We start from the raw sequence: 17,573 nt of genomic DNA, 5'->3' as shown, positions 1-17,573 counted from the left end.
GATAACATCCCAAGGCATATGAAAAACACTCAAACCATTAACAAAGTGATTTATACTCATTTAATGTGCAATGAATGAACGCTATACAATTGATGAATCGTCAATGACCATTATATATTATTTATCTTGTTGTCTATCAAATATAAAAAAATAATGGAAGCTATCTTCTAAGTAGCAAAAGAGTTCCATGAGTAACATTTGTCAAAAAAATCATTTTTTTTATTGTGCGCAATTTGTGGATAGAAGAGTGGATAGAAGAGATTCCAGAGTGATTTGTGACCGTTCTAGGTGAGGAAAAGCGTCCAGCGCAGACACATTGCGAGACAGAGGTCTGGACGACTGAGTAGGAGAGAATAGGAGACTTGCAATAAGAAATCCTTCTACGCAGTCGTTCTGACCTCTGTCACACAATGCGATTGAGCTAAAGAGACACCCAAGTCGAAGCTTGCGACATCTGCGACATCTGTCTCGCTCGATTTTTCTCTCGGTCCCGGGACCGCTCGCCTTATTCCAACATGGCACTCATCAGGCGCCCATAGTTTCCGAATGTCCTTTCTTTATTCCCTTGAGCTCTTGAATGATAACGAAGAAATACGTTGCTAACAGAGCCATGGAAAACAAAAATCGATACGATGTCTTTCACAAGTTGTGTCCAAGTGACCGGGTTTGGGTGAACCTTGTTGTAAACCCTGTAAGTTCGCCAAATTCCTAGTCATAGACTGGCTTCGCGGTACTCGTAATAGGATGCCAAACTCTGCCAAGATAATCACCTAAGTAGTAAGTAGCAAGCATTTGTATTTCACCCTAAGTTTTCTTTTTAGTTAATTAAGCACTTATTTCATTTTACCAGCAACCCAAAAAGCAGCGTGTCCAGCCTTCGACACTTTTGCACTGACAAGAACCTACATCAACTGTTCTATTGGGTCCTGTGTAGGATGTAGACATCTAAACAGTATGCAGACAGCTATGAAAGACACTGTAGGCTTGGGCCAGTGTGAAAACTTACATACATCTATTTTTATACAATCATTTGTGCCAACAAGAATTATTATCCTGAAATTATCATAATCTTAAAATATCATTAATATCATTACTTAACATGGTGGAACGCAAGCAGCTCTTCCCTTTGAGGAAATGCATACCTTCCAACTTCCTTTCTAGGAAATGCATACCTTCCTATTTCCCTTCTAAGAAATTATCTCTTTATAACTGCCCTGCGCATGATAAAATCACCCCACTCCCCTTAAACAGTGACCTTGTTGTGCTGTGTGTATTCTCAGGCACTGATTGCATGTTAGCAGGGATATGCAGAAGGATTACCCACTCAACTAGAAGGTCCATTCTAATCTAGGAAAATTGAGTACCACTGCAGACAAGGACAATATTGTCCACTAAATAAGAAAACAATCCCTACCTGGACATTGCTAGCAATTACCAGAATTCTACTTAAGCTAAAATAGATTTATCAAAACACACTTATGGTACATGTACATTCACATCTTCAACGGCTATCTCTAGAGTCATCTGGCCACGCACTCTGTCCAGGCGTGCTTTATTGGTGCCCTGATCATGGAACGGCACAAAGAAAAATATCTAAAAATGGTTAAAATAAAAATGGTTTAATACTGGTGTGGACGGCACAATAATTACTGATGTGGACAGCACAATTATCAGAAAAGCTCTAGGTCATGCTATGTACCCCTGTCTGTGTACTGTCAGTAACCACTGTCACTGTACTGCAATAGCAGGCCTTAAAGTACTGGGGGGGGGGGGGGGAGGGGGGCAGAAATATTGAGAAAACTGCATACTATAAATGCTAGTTATTCCCATCCCCCCTCACCATATCCTAGGTATGCCCCTGCCAAGAAAGTAGGAAAAACCATGTTGAACAAGAGAGCAAGGGGACAATATGTAGGAAGAAGCCCAAACTTACCATGTTGAACAAGAGAGCAAGGGGATAACATGTAGGAAGAACCATGTTGAACATGAGAGCAAGGGGATAACATGTAGGAAGAACCATGTTGAACAAGAGAGCAAGGGGATAACATGTAGGAAGAAGCCCAAACTTACCATGTTAAACCAGAGAGCTAGGGGATAACATGTAGGAAGAAGCCCAAACTTACCATGTTGAACAAGAGAGCAAGGGAATAACATGTAGGAAGAAGCCCAAACTTACCATGTTGAACAAGAGAGCAAGGGGATAACATGTAGGAAGAAGCCCAAACTTACCATGTTGAACAAGAGAGCTAGGGGATAACATGTAGGAAGAAGCGCAAACTTACCATGTTAAACCAGAGAGCTAGGGGATAACATGTAGGAAGAAGCCCAAACTTACCATGTTAAACCAGAGAGCAAGGGGACAACATGTAGGAAGAAGCCTAAACTTACCACGTTAAACAAGAGAGCTAGGGGACAACATGTAGGAAGAAGCCCAGTGGAAAAAGACCTTGCCTAAGTATGGAGAAATAATCTAATTAGCAGCAGATAAGATCACCAAACTCGAAAAAAACTTGAAGTTTTACATACAACTATTCATTTTTTTAGATAGAGACTTGTCTTTCTATTGATTAGAATAACATTTACATTGACTTTATTAATAGAATTTACATTTCTAACAGACAGCAACAGCTTCCAAAATAAGGTGATGGAAATAAATGCTTTCTCCTAATTGGTATTTTTTTAGGATAACAAAATAGAGGCTGACAGACACTTTCAAATTATTATCATTCTCAAGTTAAGAATGCATCAAGTTTATCAAAATAACAACTTACATGCCCCATAGCACCTTGCTCTCTTCCAGGCTTGAACTCTATTTCAACTACATCAAACCATTCATTGGGTGTAAAGCTAAAAATTTGTACAAAACCTCTATCCCTGTTAACCTGCAAAATTCAAGAAAAACTTCATAGTGAATAATGACAAATAAATAAAACTGGTGGAGTATAAATGAAGGTGAGAGGGGTCAAATTCAAAAGCAGACTTTCTAGCCCAGCATTCTAAGGATAACAATAAGAAGTACTAATCAGTCTATTGCAGGTGACATAGAATTCAATAGAGGAATATAAACTAAAAAAAAAATAATAATAATAAACATCAAACAGCTGGACCGTGGCATTTTGTTATAATTTTATTGAAGAAAAAATAATTTTCACAGTGTTTAGATGGAATAAAAAATGACTAATTTTGAAACATCATCAATTCTTTAATAAGATTCTTAGATTAATTACTGGCAGCATTTTAATTTATTGAATAACCACATCAAAACATTCCCCTTTCATAACCACTTCACATTAGCCCAAATACATAGATCATTTAGGGTGAATAATAAAAACCATATATGAATTGTAAACTAAATAATACCGCTTTTGACAGCCTTTTTGTGTGCCAATTCTGTGATCCTTGACGTATAATCCCTATCAGAAGCTCATCTCGATCCTCTTAATACCTTGTTAACATGCATCTTTTCTTTCTCACCAAGACTGTCTATGGCTTCCAATAACTTGTCTATGCAGACATCAACGGGCGCATTAGGGATAATCCACCTGAATATTAATGCCAGGGTTACACGCAGGTTACGATAGAAAAAAATGCCTCAAATTCGTAGGAACAAAGGTTGAATTCCAAGTGTTTCAATGCAATATTTGGTCAGTGCAATGTTGATTAAGCAAAAAGTGCGTATCTTTTAAGGACCTGTTTGTGTGAAACTTCTTTAAACGTTGCGTTACGCAAAGAACAGTTACAGATATCGTCGCCGTGAAATCGTGGAAAGGTCAAGGCACTATTTGTTCTCAACTCACGTTTCCGTCGCGCTGTGAAGTTTCTTGATCCCCGGGACCCACATTGCTGGCCGTAAAATCGCCATTAGCGGCGACTGGCACATACTGAAACAGCAGTCAGCAGCCGAAGACATAGCGGAGGAAACACTACACGCAAGGACGAGCTTATAAGTCGAAACTGAACCACACCTACGAATACACACGATACGCCAACTCTTCTCAGAGAAAAGCCCTCACAGGCTTCCTGAATTTATCACCCACCGCCGTGTTCTAGAAAGATAAAGGCTCACTACATTGGGTGAACAATCTCGAGGGCGCTTTTAGCCGATTACGAGAAAATAGTCAAAACTTTTGGGCAAAAGTATAAACAATAAAACCTGAAATTGTCGAATTAGCCTAATAACGCACAGGCGTTCCTGGTTTGATAACAAAGGAGGACCGAGTATTTTTAGGGACTAGCACAGGGTACCCGTCACGATCGAATGGGCATTGCGTGAAAAGTTGATAAATATTTGAGACGAGACATTTATTGAGCTTTAATGGGCAATGGCTGTACTTGATTTCATAATATAAGTGTTTTTTTATATTAGTCAAACTTTCTACAAAGAAAATGATACATAGCAGAAATAATGCCCCTTTTGAAAATTAATTACTGTGATTATTATTCATGCTATCGGATATGGCCCGTCGTCTATTTCCATGGTAACTAACAATCTTCGAGTCGAGTTCTCTTTGAAAAGTTCAGGAACAATTAACATGTTGCTCCAAAATATCTACAATCTCCAACTTCTGTTATGAGCTCACTCGAGAGAAGTTGTTTTGTTGGATGCTCGTTTGCTTGCTAGGTCCCGAAGTCACTTAATCGGAGAAGGCGCTAGCTTCTATTGCAATTAGAACATCGTTAGAAGATTATTCCCAGTTTGATACTGTACGATGGAATTCGAGAAGGACTCGTCGTTTGACGAACTCAGGATAACACCGTCTCCTGATAGACCGCGCGCCCTATCAGCCGCCGATGTCTTCGAGAAAAGCATGGAGTTGAACGGTATAAAAAGCCCCGTTATTCGAAACCTGTCGAGAAATATAATGCGCAAGTGGCGGGAAGCCCACGAACGCAAAGTGAACAAGCGACTCCAGGAATTACGAATAGAGAAGAAAAGAAAAGACGGAGAAGCAAAGGAAATTGCTCGTTTGGTTACTAGAAAGATTCCTTTGGATGTACTAGCAAAGGACTGGCTATATGACAATGAACTCACGGCAGATGCTAGGGTGTATCTTGTAGAAAACCTTTTACCTACATTAATACTTGGTGTAGAGAAACTCCTAGATGAAGTCACCAAAAGGGGACTAACTGATTCAGAAGGGTTTTGTCCAGATTTCAACCCTATTAATTACTTAGCACAGTATCTAATGCGTAACAACCTCAAGTACTCTAACTTTGTTGAGGCCTCACCCTACACAAAGGGACTTCACAAAGTGACAGAGGATTTGAAAAAGGAGATTTTTTCATCTGAGGAAAATAAATTGGCAAAGATGAAAGAGGAGGCCAAGCAAAGGAGGATTGTGCGTGAGAAGGAAGAGAAAGCAAGGGAGATGGAGGAAAGGAGGAGAGCTATGGCCCTTGAAGAACAGTTTGTAGAGTGGACATCTGACTGGAAAGGCTTTCTTCCTCTTGCTGCTGTAAGTAGAGGTGTGGTGTTTGTGGCCAGGGTCAGATCCAGGAGTTCCTAAGGGATGGAAGGGGGGGGACTGGGTGAAGCAAGGGTTTCAAGGGAAGGAGGGCCAGATTCATTGTTCTTCTGTTGATTTCCTTATTATTATTTTTTTATATATCTAGGACAAATATCTGATAATAGGAGGAGATGGAGCCAGTTCGGCCAACCCCTAGAAACCACCCTTTGTGGCGGTTGGTAGTTAAACAAAAAACAATATGTCCTTTTTTTAACCAACAGGTTCAAAACATGCTGATGTCTTTCCAAGAATTTTCTTCAAAGTTATCAGAAGATCTAAGAAAAGGTTTATTTTTATAAAAATGATGATATATGATAATTTATATTAATATTGAATAAGTTTTTGACACATTACAGGCGCAGAATATTGCATCCCTCTCGGGCCAACAGACACCACTGGTAGAGTTATTGATTTGGATGGCTTCAAAGAGGTTGGTGTGTGATTTGAGGGTATTGGGCTCTGCTCTTTGGAATGTCTGTGCTTGGGCAGTTGAGGTGTTGAGGGAGGGGATGCACTAGGGAACCTGAGGTGCTGAGGGAGGGGATGCACTAGGGGACCTGAGGTGTTGAGGGAGGGGATGCACTAGGGAACCTGAGGTGCTGAGGGAGGGGATGCACTAGGGGACCTGAGTTGTTGAGGGAGGGGATGCACTAAGGGACCTGAGGTGTTGAGTGAGGGGATGCACTAAGGGACCTGAGGTGTTGAGTGAGGGGATGCACTAGGGGACCTGAGGTGTCGAGGGAGGGGATGCACTAGGGGACCTGAGGTGTTGAGGGAGGGAATGCACTAGGGGACCTGAGGTGTTGAGGGAGGGGATGCACTAGGGGACCTGAGGTGTTGAGGGAGGGGATGCACTAGGAAACCTGAGGTGTCGAGGGAGGGGATGCACTAGGGGACCTGAGGTGTTGAGGGAGGGGATGCACTAAGGGACCTAAGGTGTTGAGGGAGGGAATGCACTAGGGGACCTGAGGTGTTGAGGGAGGGGGTGCACTAAGGGACCTGAGGTGTCGAGGGAGGGGATGCACTAAGGGACCTGAGGTGTTGAGGGAGGGGATGCACTAGGGGACCTGAGGTGTTGAGGGAGGGGATGCACTAGGGGACCTGAGGTGTTGAGGGAGGGGATGCACTAGGGAACCTGAGGTGTTGAGGGAGGGGATGCACTAGGGGACCTGAGGTGTTGAGGGAGGGGATGCACTAGGGGACCTGAGGTGTTGAGGGAGGGGATGCACTAGGGGACCTGAGGTGTTGAGGGAGGGAATGCACTAGGGGACCTGAGGTGTTGAGGGAGGGGATGCACTAGGGAACCTGAGGTGTTGAGGGAGGGGATGCACTAGGGGACCTGAGGTGTTGAGGGAGGGGATGCACTAGGGGACCTGAGGTGTCGAGGGAGGGGATACCCTATCCCAAGCTATCTTATCCATTGTTATCCAATCTCTTGCTATCCTTTCCCCTGCTACCCTATCCCTCGCTATCTTATCCATTGTTATCCAATCTCTTGTTATCCTTTCTCTTGCTGTCCTATCCCAAGCTGTCTGTCCCTTGCTATCCTTTCTCATGTTATCCTATCTTAACTTACACAGTACTTGGCTCCATATGGTGGTAACATGACATCTCCAGCCTTTAATGCCTTTCTCGTCCACATGGCCTCATGTGCTAAAGAGTACAGGGCTGCGACAATTAGACAAGCCATGAGGTAAAAAGGAGATAGAAAGAGTACATTTATTGCCAGCCTATTTGATCACTGTCAGGAACTCTCAAGGCATTATATATAGAGGTAGTGATGGGTAAATCTGAGAGTTGCCGAGGTGCCGATACCCGTGTTTCAGAATCTGAGCCCTAGACTTTTGTCAGATTTCGGAATCCGAGCCAGAGACTCTTGTCAAATTTCGGAACCCGAGCCGGAGCTTTCCGAGGTTGTTTTCGGGTAACTTGCTCGAGGTATGTCATAAACATCAGTTGGAAAAAGAAGAGTGACAATACAATCTTGCTACAAGGGGAAACCCGTAGCATGGTAACAACATAAAACAGATAGCGTTTAACAAAATCAGAGACTCTGAGGTCGCATTTAAAGATACGAGACCGTGGTAGAAAAAAACAGGCTCTGAGATCCTAAAAGTTTGAAAAAAAACGAGCCTCGAGACTTGCGGTAAAAACGCCAGGATTCCTAGACTTTGCAAAATTTTTGCAAGATCCCTCTATATCCTCCTTATTTTGCAGTTTTTGCTGGTGCACTCATTATATCCTCTACCCCGTAAGGCCTAGTCACTAGTACCTTAGTTTTTGTTATGAGAAATTATCCGATAAAAACTGTAATCCCTCTAAAAGCAACAGTTGAATACTTCGTTTACCAAATTCAATGAATAACATTTCAGTAGCCTGAAAATGAGATAATTCGATCCTTTTTTATACCCTAAATCATCCCCTATTTTTGCCATAAAAATGGACGCTCAAGGGTGACTGTTTTATTTCTTGTTTTGGCAAACTCGGAATTTCCTTCAGCAAATGTTTTGTCTCTGGTGTATTTTAAGTCTTCCTGGTTCAGTGTCCACCTTTCGATCACACTCTGTATTACATTTTTTGCCAATGATTTGCAACAACTTAAATCGCCTTATAGCTTTAATCATTCAAAGTCCTTGAAGCATTTACATTGGATTTCCAGTCAAGCAATAGCAAGTTGCTGGCCGCTAAAAAGCGTTTAAGCAAATGGAAATAATCGACTAGAGCTCAGGGAATATTGAAATTACAAGTAAAAGTAACCACTTTTGGATGTAAGTTCCTGGTGAATTAACTCAACACCAATGCTTACAATCACTAAGTACCCTGTTATATTTCCTCATTTCAGGAATGTTCTTCAAAACTTGTTCCTGGTTTGTGACGTCAACAGAGTAAGGACTCCCTGTAAAAAGTATTTTTAATGTTTATGAGATTTCCAGTCAATATTTTCTACGATTTTTCCTATATAGGCTGGCCATCTTGATCGCCAACGCGTTTTGGAACTACTGGGACTCTTTTACGATGGGGCCCAGGCAGCGGACCGAGATGTCCTAAGAAATCCTCGCCAATGTAAGCTTTCCCCTTGGTGTAATCAGTTTTGAACTGTGAGAGAGGGGGGATGGGGGTAAAAGCCTATTCTGGACCCCCCTGAGGAAGCTCTTGCTGATCTTGACTTGATTACATTGCAGGGCCTGTTATTGAAATTGAGGAGACAAGTGACGAAGAATCCGTCTTTGAGGAGGAGAAGCCAAAGGGTGACATTGAGCCTCAAAAAGAGATTTCTCAGGAGAAAGCTCCAGCCAAACCCGAAGCACAACAAACTAACACTGCAGAGATAACACCTGCACCTTCAGATGAATCACAGGGTTCAGTAGACACTGCTCACGGGCCACCAGACGTGGTCCAATCGGCCCAGGAGGGTCAGGACCTGACAGGTCGGTTCTTCTTCTGCTTCCTTGTGACTACAGTTGGTTAAAGAATTTTGTTTAAGAAATTTATCTAACCATTTTTAAAAACGCTTTTCAGTGGGTGAAACTAATCAAGATGCCCAACAAGAGGCGCCTGTTTATGAAAATGCGAAAGCAGAAGAACAAGCAGAGTCTGAGACAGTGCAACAGGAAGCTACAAAAACGGAAGAGGAAGTAACAAAACCGGAAGAGGAAGCAAATAAACCAGATGAGGAAGCATCTGTTTCGGATGAACAACCTTTGACGAATGAGGAAAGAAAGCTACTTGATTCAATACCAGAGGAATGTAAGTCTGAAATGTGAAATACATCATGTAAAATGGATGAGAAATAAGAACCGTATTAGATTCACCATGTGAAATATCATTTGAAATGAATGTGGAGTAAGAAACGTAATGTGAAATTTAAAAAAACCTGTCAATGATTGTGTAATCGTTTAAAATGTCAAACTCGAGTCCCAAAAATTAAAAAAAAGGTACTGTACATTGGCATGCAGTCCACTCGCAAACCATTCTTCTATTTTTCTTTCATGTTCCTATGTGGTGAAAACATGAAAAAGTTCGCGCTATCTTTGTTTTGGCCTTTTTCGAGCTGAGTTTGCATTACGCGTAAGTCACCGTGAAAGCACGAAGATAGAAACGACTGAAAGGTGACTGAGCTGAAATATCAGTGCGCTGAAAAATAGGCTGAAGGCTTTCATTCAAGTTGTGAGACAAAGTAACGTTTGGCGTGTTTCCCAGTAATAAATAATAATAAATACGCTTTTTTATTTTGGAATTCTTGCTAGTTTTTATTTGATCCCTATTTATGATGCACTTGTTGTTTTGTGTTTCTAGTTAACTCTGAGCGTTCTGAGACAGAGACTACGGTCAGCGCCATCCTCAGGCCCGAGAAAGAGGTCGAGGGTTCCGCTTTCGACGAGAATACGCTCAACCAGGCGCAGTTCTTGGCCCTGATCGAGAAATTCCTCGGCGGTGAACCAAAAAAGTGCGTTGTAATCTGGAGTATTGATACGTTAATATGGATATACTGGGAGATGTGGCTATGTCTGTTATTCTAGATAAAGTCGACCCTTTTCTTTCACTTGCTGATAATTATCATTCCTTTGCATTCAGACACATCCTTGAGAAGTTCGTTCGCTTTACTCGCGCCAACTACGTGGAGTTTGACTTCGATCGTCTGAATCGGATGAACAAGGTATCTAACACAATATGTACATTATTGATATTATTTGATATTCATTATTATTATAAATTGGTATGCGCGATAATAAAATCACGATTCAATTACTGTAGTTCTAACTACTCTACGAACTCTCGCCGAAGATCTTCAACTTCACCTAAATCGCAAACTGGCTTCTCTGATTCAAAATCCTTGAAGCATTTTCATTGGCCAACACTGTAATGGTTTCGAATGACGCCACCTCTCCGTAAGGCGCGGACCAATAAAAAAACACCGAATGTAATTCCGTTAGGGAATTTTTATTTTATTTTTGCGGGAGAATTTTCACGACGTTCACACCGAGACTTTTATCTTCGCAATAATCTATTTTTTTTCCCATTAAAGGCACGCCTTGACGCTCGCTCGGCCAAAAGACGTCGCCTGGTTGATCAGCTCTTTGATTTGTGGGATATCGATGGCTCCGGGAGCCTTGAACTAGACAAAATTCAAGTGGTGCTTAACAAATGGAAAGTTGATAATGTGGAGAACGGCTACAAAGAAGGTAAGAATTTATTGTTATTAATATAGGTCTTAAAGCTTCGAACGTTTTTTTCCCCCGATGATCATTGGAACATACATGCGTTTTTTATATTCCGTTGATCGAACTCTCGTGGCGTTTATTTTGTAAGTATTAAATAATATTTTAATATTGATGGGTTTTTTTTCAGCTGTGCGCATATTCGGCGAAGTGACGAAAAATCTGAATCGCCAAGAGTTCCGTGACATCATCGACGCGGTTTACGCCACTCTTCCTGACGAAGAGGAGGCGTTTGAGGCTCTGATAACATTCCTCGTCTCAAGCGTGGAGGTAACTATGACAACCATATCTGTTGACACCAAAAAAAGTTTGATCGACCTTTCCTCTCCATTTGCTTACAGCACCTTTTTTTGCATAAAACATACCCTCTCAGAATTCATGAAGTGGGGGTGTCGAAAAGGAAGTCGGGGTGACTGCGTAGGCGTTTTTATCGTTAGCTCTTGGTCGGAGCAATTGATTATATCTGATATACTAGAACAATTTGCATGAACGACCAATGTGAACCCTCCTTTTTTGCAGCGGTCATTCGAAGAGCGCAGGCGCAGTGAGACTCGCAAGCGATGGCTGACCAACATCGACGTGGCTGCGCAGACGAGTGGCGCGCAGCTCGACCCAGTCTACCAGGCCACCTTTCAAGTCCTGTACAAAGATGCGGAAGAGCACGGGCGCGGGAAGATGGTCAGCAGCTTCGTAAGCATGCTGGAGACTAACGATGACCCGGAAGCTCTGCACCGAGGCGAGGCTGTGCTCCGATACGCGGCGTGTACGGCAGAGGACATCGGCTACATGCTCGGCAAGGTCATCTACAGGGACATGAAGGCCGTTAGCTGGGCTGCAGTGGACTCTGGGAAGCCGATACATGTGCCCAAGGTCGGCAGCCACGGCGGAGTGTATTTCTGGAATTCCTTCAGGAACAAAGATGTGAGTTAAGTGAGAGTATTAGAAAGAATGAATTTTGAGTAGAAACCTAAAAAATATTCACTGGAACTGTGGTAGGATCGTGACATGACCACTGCCTTTTGCGGCCTTTTCTTTTTTCTTGTTATTACATTGACATCTTGTCATGTGTTGTCATGGTTGCAGACTGACGGCTCGCTCATCGTTCTGCCGCTCAAGGACCATGAGAAGCGTGTGATCGGTCTACTTGGGGTCGATACTCTGAACGACTCGCACAAGACGCCCTTTATCACACACGAAATCTCTTTCTACCAGGTGAGCCACCGTTAGCCTTCATCGTCATTCATAGTCATCGTCTCACTGTTGTGGTAATCATCATCTCATCATTGACAACCCTAGCCCTACATGATGTCCTAACCATAAGGCCTTACATGAAGAACTGGCCCACTCATTCTCATCGATTAATCCCTATCCCATTCTCCCATTCCCTATCTCATTAAACCCATTCTCATCCTTCCATTTAATCCGATTATTCGTTTCTCTCCCCAGGCTGCCGCCAAGGCACTAAGTCAAGCGATCCAGTTCGTTGATATCCGTCGTAAGACGCTGCGTGTGGCGGAGTCCGCTGTCTCCTGGATATTGCGGCGCAGTCAAAATGTGCAGAACGTCAATGTCTACCTCGTGGAGCCAGGACTAAGGGTACGTCATCCCCTCCCTCCCCACCCCTATCAGTCTTCCTTTCTTGTCTATGCTTTACCCGCAACTTCCTGTATTCGAAGGTTAACTGCTAGAAAGCGCGGGGCTTGGAAAGAGTAGAGAGGCTTTATGTGTGACGTCACACCTCGTTGATCAAAGGAAACCCGGTCAAAACGATAGAACTAGTTCCTAATTCTATACATTTTCTGTAAATTAAGAAGAAAGCCTCTACTTATACCGAACCTGTTTGTATGTTGTTATCTTTGCAGCCTTCTGACGGCCTGGTATTGCGTCGCATGATACTCTTGTCGCATAACGGAGTAAGCGAGCGCTTTAACAACCCACCTCGATTAGACAGAAAGGACAACCTCTTCAGGTAGGTGTCTTAACTTGTGTCAATTCCGTTTGATTTTCGTGCTAAAATGTCGCCATACGACAGTGATTTATTGACCAAGGACTTAGGAAAGCCGCACGATAAAGGTTTAAAATGCATTTTTGGGGCAACACCTACATCTGGACTTTAATAGGTAGACGCAAGATATAGGGTGGCCAATGTTGAAGTAGACGCAAGATATAGGGTGGCCAATGTTGAAGTAGACGCAAGATATAGGGTGGCCAATGTTGAAGTAGACGCAAGATATAGGGTGGCCAATGTTGAAGTAGACGCAAGATATAGGGTGGCCAATGTTGAAGTACCTCTGATCTAATTTGTAGTTTCGCGACCGCAGAGAATCCAATATCCACTTCGCGTCTGAAAATTGCGCGTAGTCAGTAATACTTTCTTGACTAGCCAATGGCTTTGCTGTGTGCCGTCTAACGGCTTTTTATCGCACGGCATTTTAAAGTCATCATTTATTGGTTTAGATGATTGATCGACAACGCGCTATCCCAGACGAGGCAAGGATCTAAGAAATCTCTAGAATTCGCGTAAATAATTCGGCTATTAAAATTGTCATGTACTTTATCTTGCAGGGACTATTTGTTCAAATGCGTTGAGAGCTCGGAGACGATTACTGCTGACGCGTACGGCGAGCGTCACATGGCCTTCCCGTTACGTGACGCGGAAGGTCACGCTGTCGCCGTAGTGGATATCAGTATCGGTGACCTGAAGGCACTTCCGCCGCACGAGAATAGGGAAATACAGCGCATGCTCCGACTGCTGGCCATGGCCCACCGCGAGGTCGCACGGGAAGTGGCGGGACTCGAGAAGAATATCGTCCTAGGTGGGTCAGATTCAGCATGGGAGGAATGGTCAGCCTATTCATTTGGGCTCCCTGTGGTTGATGATGTAATGTTCCTAACCCTTACCACAGGGAACCCAAATGGAATACAGTAATTAGTCTGAAGCAGGGACATAAAGAATCCAATTATATTATCAAATGACTTTCGTGTTAATTAAGGTAAAGAAAGAGTACGAGGACTCTTTTATCCGTAGATTCCCAGGGGAGGGGGACTCCGATAAAAAACGATAAAAAGGTAGTGATGGTCGGTAAAATCAATTTTAACCCTAGATAGCAAATTGGTTGTGGTCAACAGAAATTGTTACCCCAAAGAGAAAGCAAATTGGGTGTGTTCAAAGAAATTCTTATCCCTAAGAGAATCGGAAAAATCAACACGCCTTAGGGATAGCATTTGGCCCATATTTTATACCATAATAGATAGGACGATCACCCCCGTCTACTTTTCTGGAGAGTCCCCCCATTCCCCCCGAGGGCATAGATTCTATGATAACATGACTTTTTTCCCATGTTTACAGAGGTAGAAAAAGAGTACGAGGACTCTCGTATCGACGTGCTGTTTGATCGGCTCATGCTACTAGACTTGCGGGAGAACGTGGGGAGACTGGACGCGCGTGCTTTCGCCGAGATCAAGAGCTACAAGGACCCGCCAAAGGTATTCATCAGTAACAGAAGATCCCTTCTCACGTGCCCCTATGTTATAGATTTAAACCAATGTTTGCGAAATTATCAGAGGAAATATCAAAATAACCACTGAGAATAAAGTCATATGCTTTATTAACTAAATCCAATCGAAATTATCGCTTCCACAAATTAGCCGATGGAAGTGTATGCTTTCTCACACTACTTTGTATTTTGATACGATGACAAAATGGCGACTGACAGAGACAACTCCGAAGGCGCATGCTTAATTGCACAATCTCTTGAACCGCGATCATCTCGAAATTCCATGCAAATAGTCACTTAGTCGTGTCTCTATGGTTCGACCATTCTTCCAAAAAAGATGTAAGATTTGACGACTATTTCCGGGTACCGGGTGTTCACTTCAATGTTACTTAACTTTGTTTACTATACAGGTGATTCATGACATTCTGAGGGCAGTTCTCGGAATCTTCAACACGAATCCTGAACTGCAGGCGCGCTTTGAAGAGTGGACCACGTGCAAGCAGTACGTCAATCAAGATCTCGTCAAGAATATAACCGCCTACGACCCAACGGCGCGCTCTAACGAGACCGGCTTCAAAGTTGACGCCAAGGGGCTGGCCAAGACTTTACAGAGTAAGTTTGGCGAGCTTAGTTGGAAGGGTTTGCTTAAATGAGGGAGAAGGCGAAAGGATGGGTAATCACCCTTATAAGGGGCGTGGCTAAGACTCTACAATATAAGTTGGGCGTGCTTTGATAAAGGGTTTGCTTAATGGAGGGATGGATGGGGGTGTGGAGGGTAGGATGGGTGACCACCCTTAGGGATGTGGCTAAGGGGCGTGTCATGGCTCTGAAAATAAAGTTGAGCATGTTAGAAGGCTTGGGAGGATAGGGATGAAGATGGGAAGAGAGAGTTGGAGGATAGGGATGAAGATGGCAAGAGAGAGTTGGAGGATAGAGATGAAAATAGGAAGAGAGAGTTGAAAGCTTGGGAGGATAGGGATGAAGATGGGAAGAGAGAGTTGAAGGCTTGGGAGGATAGAGATGAAGATGGGAAGAGAGAGTTGGAGGCTTGGGAGGATAGGGATGAAGATGGGAAGAGAGAGTTGAAGGCTTGGGAGGATAGGGATGAAGATGGGAAGAGAGAGTTGAAGGCTTCGGAGGATAGGGATGAAGATTGGAAGAGAGAGTTGAAGGCTTGGGAGGATAGGGATGAAGATGGAAAGAGAGAGTTGAAGGCTTGGGAGGATAGGGATGAAGATGGGAAGAGAGAGCTGGAGGCTTAGGAGGAAAGGGATGAAGATGGCAAGAGAGAGTTGAAGGCTTGGGAGGATAGGGATGAAGATTGGGAGAGAGAGTTGAAGGCTTGGGAGGATAGGGATGAAGATGGCAAGAGAGAGTTGAAGGCTTGGGAGGATAGGGATGAAAATGGCAAGAAAGAGTTGAAGGCTTGGGAGGATAGGGATGAAGATGGGAAGAGAGAGTTGGAGAATAGGGTTGAAGATGGGAAGAGAGAGTTTGAGTCTTGGGAGGATAGGGATGAAAATGGGAAGAGGGAGTTGGAGGGTAGGGATGAAGATGGGAAGAGAGAGTTGGAGGCTTGGGAGGGTAGGGATGAAGATGGGAAAAGAGAGTTGGAGTCTTGGGAGGATAGGGATGTAGATTGGAAAAGAGAGTTGGAGGATAGAGATTAACATGGGAAGAGAGAGTTGGATGGGGGGGGGGGGGGGGGGGTTATGATGGTTGGTCACCCTGACCAAAGATTGTGTGCTTATATAGAGGGGGTTGAAGGGGGAAGAAGGAGGGGGGGGGTCCTGGATGACTACAGAGTCAGGAGGGCATGCGAATGCAGAGGGATTGGAGAAAGGTTTGGGGAGGGATAAATAGAATTAATAGAAATGTAAGGAGAAAAAGAAAGGTATCGTTTTGAGTTCTGTTGTCAAGCTATCCTTTTCTTGCCCCTCAACAGATGTACCGCAAGGAGCGGTCGCTAAGCACGGATCGCTACCCGCTCAGTATCTCTTCAACTGGGCCTTTGTCTGTCTTTCTCTCATCGAGCATACGGAGAAAATGGCCGAGGCAAGACCAGGGAAGGCTGTCAGCCCGCCAGCTGCAAGCTCACTCATGATAGACCCCGGCAAGGGCCGACTTGACTCACCCTCAGAGACAATAAACACGAATACGAGAACAGAAACTACATCGTAGAGAGTCAACATCGCATAGATAAAGGGTAGAAAGCTGTCCTCCCGCCAACTACAAGCTCATGATCGACCCTAGAAAATGCTGCCTCTATTGCCCCCATAACACGAATGCGGCATCGACGTCATTAATATTGCAGATATGGGGGCTACAAGGCGGTGGTTTCACAAGCCACAGCCTCATTCATTCTGCCCAATCCGAGTTGTACACGATAACAACATTGACAATAACATTGTCTACAATGATAATATTGATAACAATATAGTAATTAAAACAGCAGTAGTGTGTGAGGTGGTTGCTAGGGATACAAATGTACCGAATTAATACTAATTCTAAATGTACTGCTGTTCTAAATATTGTACATATTAAAGCAACTATTGTGTGATATTTTTATACAACGAATTCATAATAAAATATTAAAGATAATCTCTCTAATTTATTCGACTGCTAGCCGGCTGTTAGCCAGTGGGTTTATTCGGAAATTACTGTTTTCGGAGTTTTGGGATCCTGCGGCAAAGAAGCAAGAGACCTGGCAGGCCACCCTGATGGCGCTTTACTCTTTATGCGGCATCTGTGGGAGTCATTTTACATGGTGGATCAAATAGTTTTATACTTTCAACACAATTTCTGAAAGTAGGGAGCTTGGTCTGCAAATAGTTGCCATAGCAACACGACTGCCATTTCTAGCGCTTCATTCGTTTTAGTTTTTATTGTGCGGAAATAAAAAATATTTCGAATGTTGAAAACGTTTTTAAAAAAGGATAACAAAGCCTTGCTGTTACTGAAGCCTTCAACGACTCTGCGAACTAGCCTACGATGTAAACTGCTAAATCGCTTTATGGCTTCCGTCATTCAAGATCCTTGAAGTGTTTTCATTTGCCAGCAGTGAAATGGTTTCCAATCTCTCTGCAAGGCGTTGTACAATTAAAACGCTTCACATGTAATTTTTAATTTGAAAGATGGAAGTCAGTAAGCGGTTAACAGTAAGAAATCAGAATATAGAAAATGACAGTTTAAATAGCGCGTAATGTAAAAGGCAAGGTGAAGCCAAAAGGCGCGAAAGTTGTCCGCGCGGGAAAATAGAGATCGCATTGCTTCGACCAAGGCCTTATGTACATAACGAAGAAAGAAACACAGGGCACCCTACAAGCCGGGAAAAATGTTTCTGTTTCATG

At 43.3% G+C, this 17,573-nt stretch overlaps 2 protein-coding genes across 3 annotated transcripts; one reads left to right on the top strand and one right to left on the bottom strand.

Moving 5' to 3' along the window:
• Positions 1-45: 45 nt before the first annotated feature.
• LOC5511578 lies at positions 46-4,192 on the bottom strand. Of its 2 annotated transcripts, XR_007307467.1 has the most exons (6): positions 3,798-4,192; positions 3,446-3,542; positions 2,772-2,882; positions 2,389-2,451; positions 1,354-1,593; positions 46-1,175 (listed from the first exon to the last, which is right to left on the bottom strand). XR_007307467.1 is itself a non-coding variant. In XM_032380916.2 (5 exons), exons 1-5 carry the CDS (start codon positions 3,908-3,910, stop codon positions 1,477-1,479), a joined length of 501 nt encoding a protein of 166 aa, XP_032236807.1. In that variant the 5' UTR covers positions 3,911-4,192; the 3' UTR covers positions 46-1,476. The 2 variants fall into 2 exon arrangements, 1 of the variants encoding a protein (XP_032236807.1); XM_032380916.2 differs by having other exon boundaries at positions 46-1,593.
• A 153-nt stretch (positions 4,193-4,345) lies between these two features.
• LOC5511579 (EF-hand calcium-binding domain-containing protein 5) lies at positions 4,346-16,824 on the top strand. The gene is made up of 20 exons (XM_032380915.2): positions 4,346-5,456; positions 5,729-5,792; positions 5,864-5,937; positions 7,088-7,200; positions 8,350-8,392; positions 8,471-8,570; positions 8,690-8,935; positions 9,027-9,254; positions 9,804-9,954; positions 10,083-10,164; positions 10,534-10,690; positions 10,857-10,996; positions 11,246-11,647; positions 11,810-11,938; positions 12,173-12,322; positions 12,589-12,695; positions 13,292-13,542; positions 14,076-14,212; positions 14,634-14,835; positions 16,169-16,824. The coding sequence occupies exons 1-20, from the start codon at positions 4,710-4,712 to the stop codon at positions 16,402-16,404; spliced, it is 3,759 nt and encodes a 1,252-aa protein (XP_032236806.2). The 5' UTR covers positions 4,346-4,709; the 3' UTR covers positions 16,405-16,824.
• The last annotated feature ends 749 nt before the right edge of the window (positions 16,825-17,573 follow it).

The sequence above is a fragment of the Nematostella vectensis genome, chromosome 4 (genome assembly GCF_932526225.1).
Source record: "Nematostella vectensis chromosome 4, jaNemVect1.1, whole genome shotgun sequence".
Taxonomy (NCBI): domain Eukaryota; kingdom Metazoa; phylum Cnidaria; class Anthozoa; order Actiniaria; family Edwardsiidae; genus Nematostella; species Nematostella vectensis.
The sequence above is the reverse complement of the archived record's forward strand: the minus strand, read 5'-3'. Positions and strand labels throughout refer to the sequence as shown.

What these genes read in the sequence shown, in the direction of transcription:
- LOC5511578 (XM_032380916.2), bottom strand. Translation starts at nt 3,910, where the DNA reads ATGTCTTCGGCTGCTGACTGCTGTTTCAGTATGTGCCAGTCGCCGCTA. An exon ending in CTTCACAGCGCGACGGAAAC is followed by an intron (nt 3,543 to 3,797) that starts GTGAGTTGAGAA and finishes ATTAATATTCAG; the next exon opens with GTGGATTATCCCTAATGCGC. An exon ending in AGCAAGGTGCTATGGGGCAT is followed by an intron (nt 2,452 to 2,771) that starts GTAAGTTGTTAT and finishes CTCCATACTTAG; the next exon opens with GCAAGGTCTTTTTCCACTGG.
- LOC5511579 (XM_032380915.2), top strand. Translation starts at nt 4,710, where the DNA reads ATGGAATTCGAGAAGGACTCGTCGTTTGACGAACTCAGGATAACACCG. An exon ending in GGAGGGTCAGGACCTGACAG is followed by an intron (nt 8,936 to 9,026) that starts GTCGGTTCTTCT and finishes AACGCTTTTCAG; the next exon opens with TGGGTGAAACTAATCAAGAT. An exon ending in TCGTGGAGCCAGGACTAAGG is followed by an intron (nt 12,323 to 12,588) that starts GTACGTCATCCC and finishes TTATCTTTGCAG; the next exon opens with CCTTCTGACGGCCTGGTATT.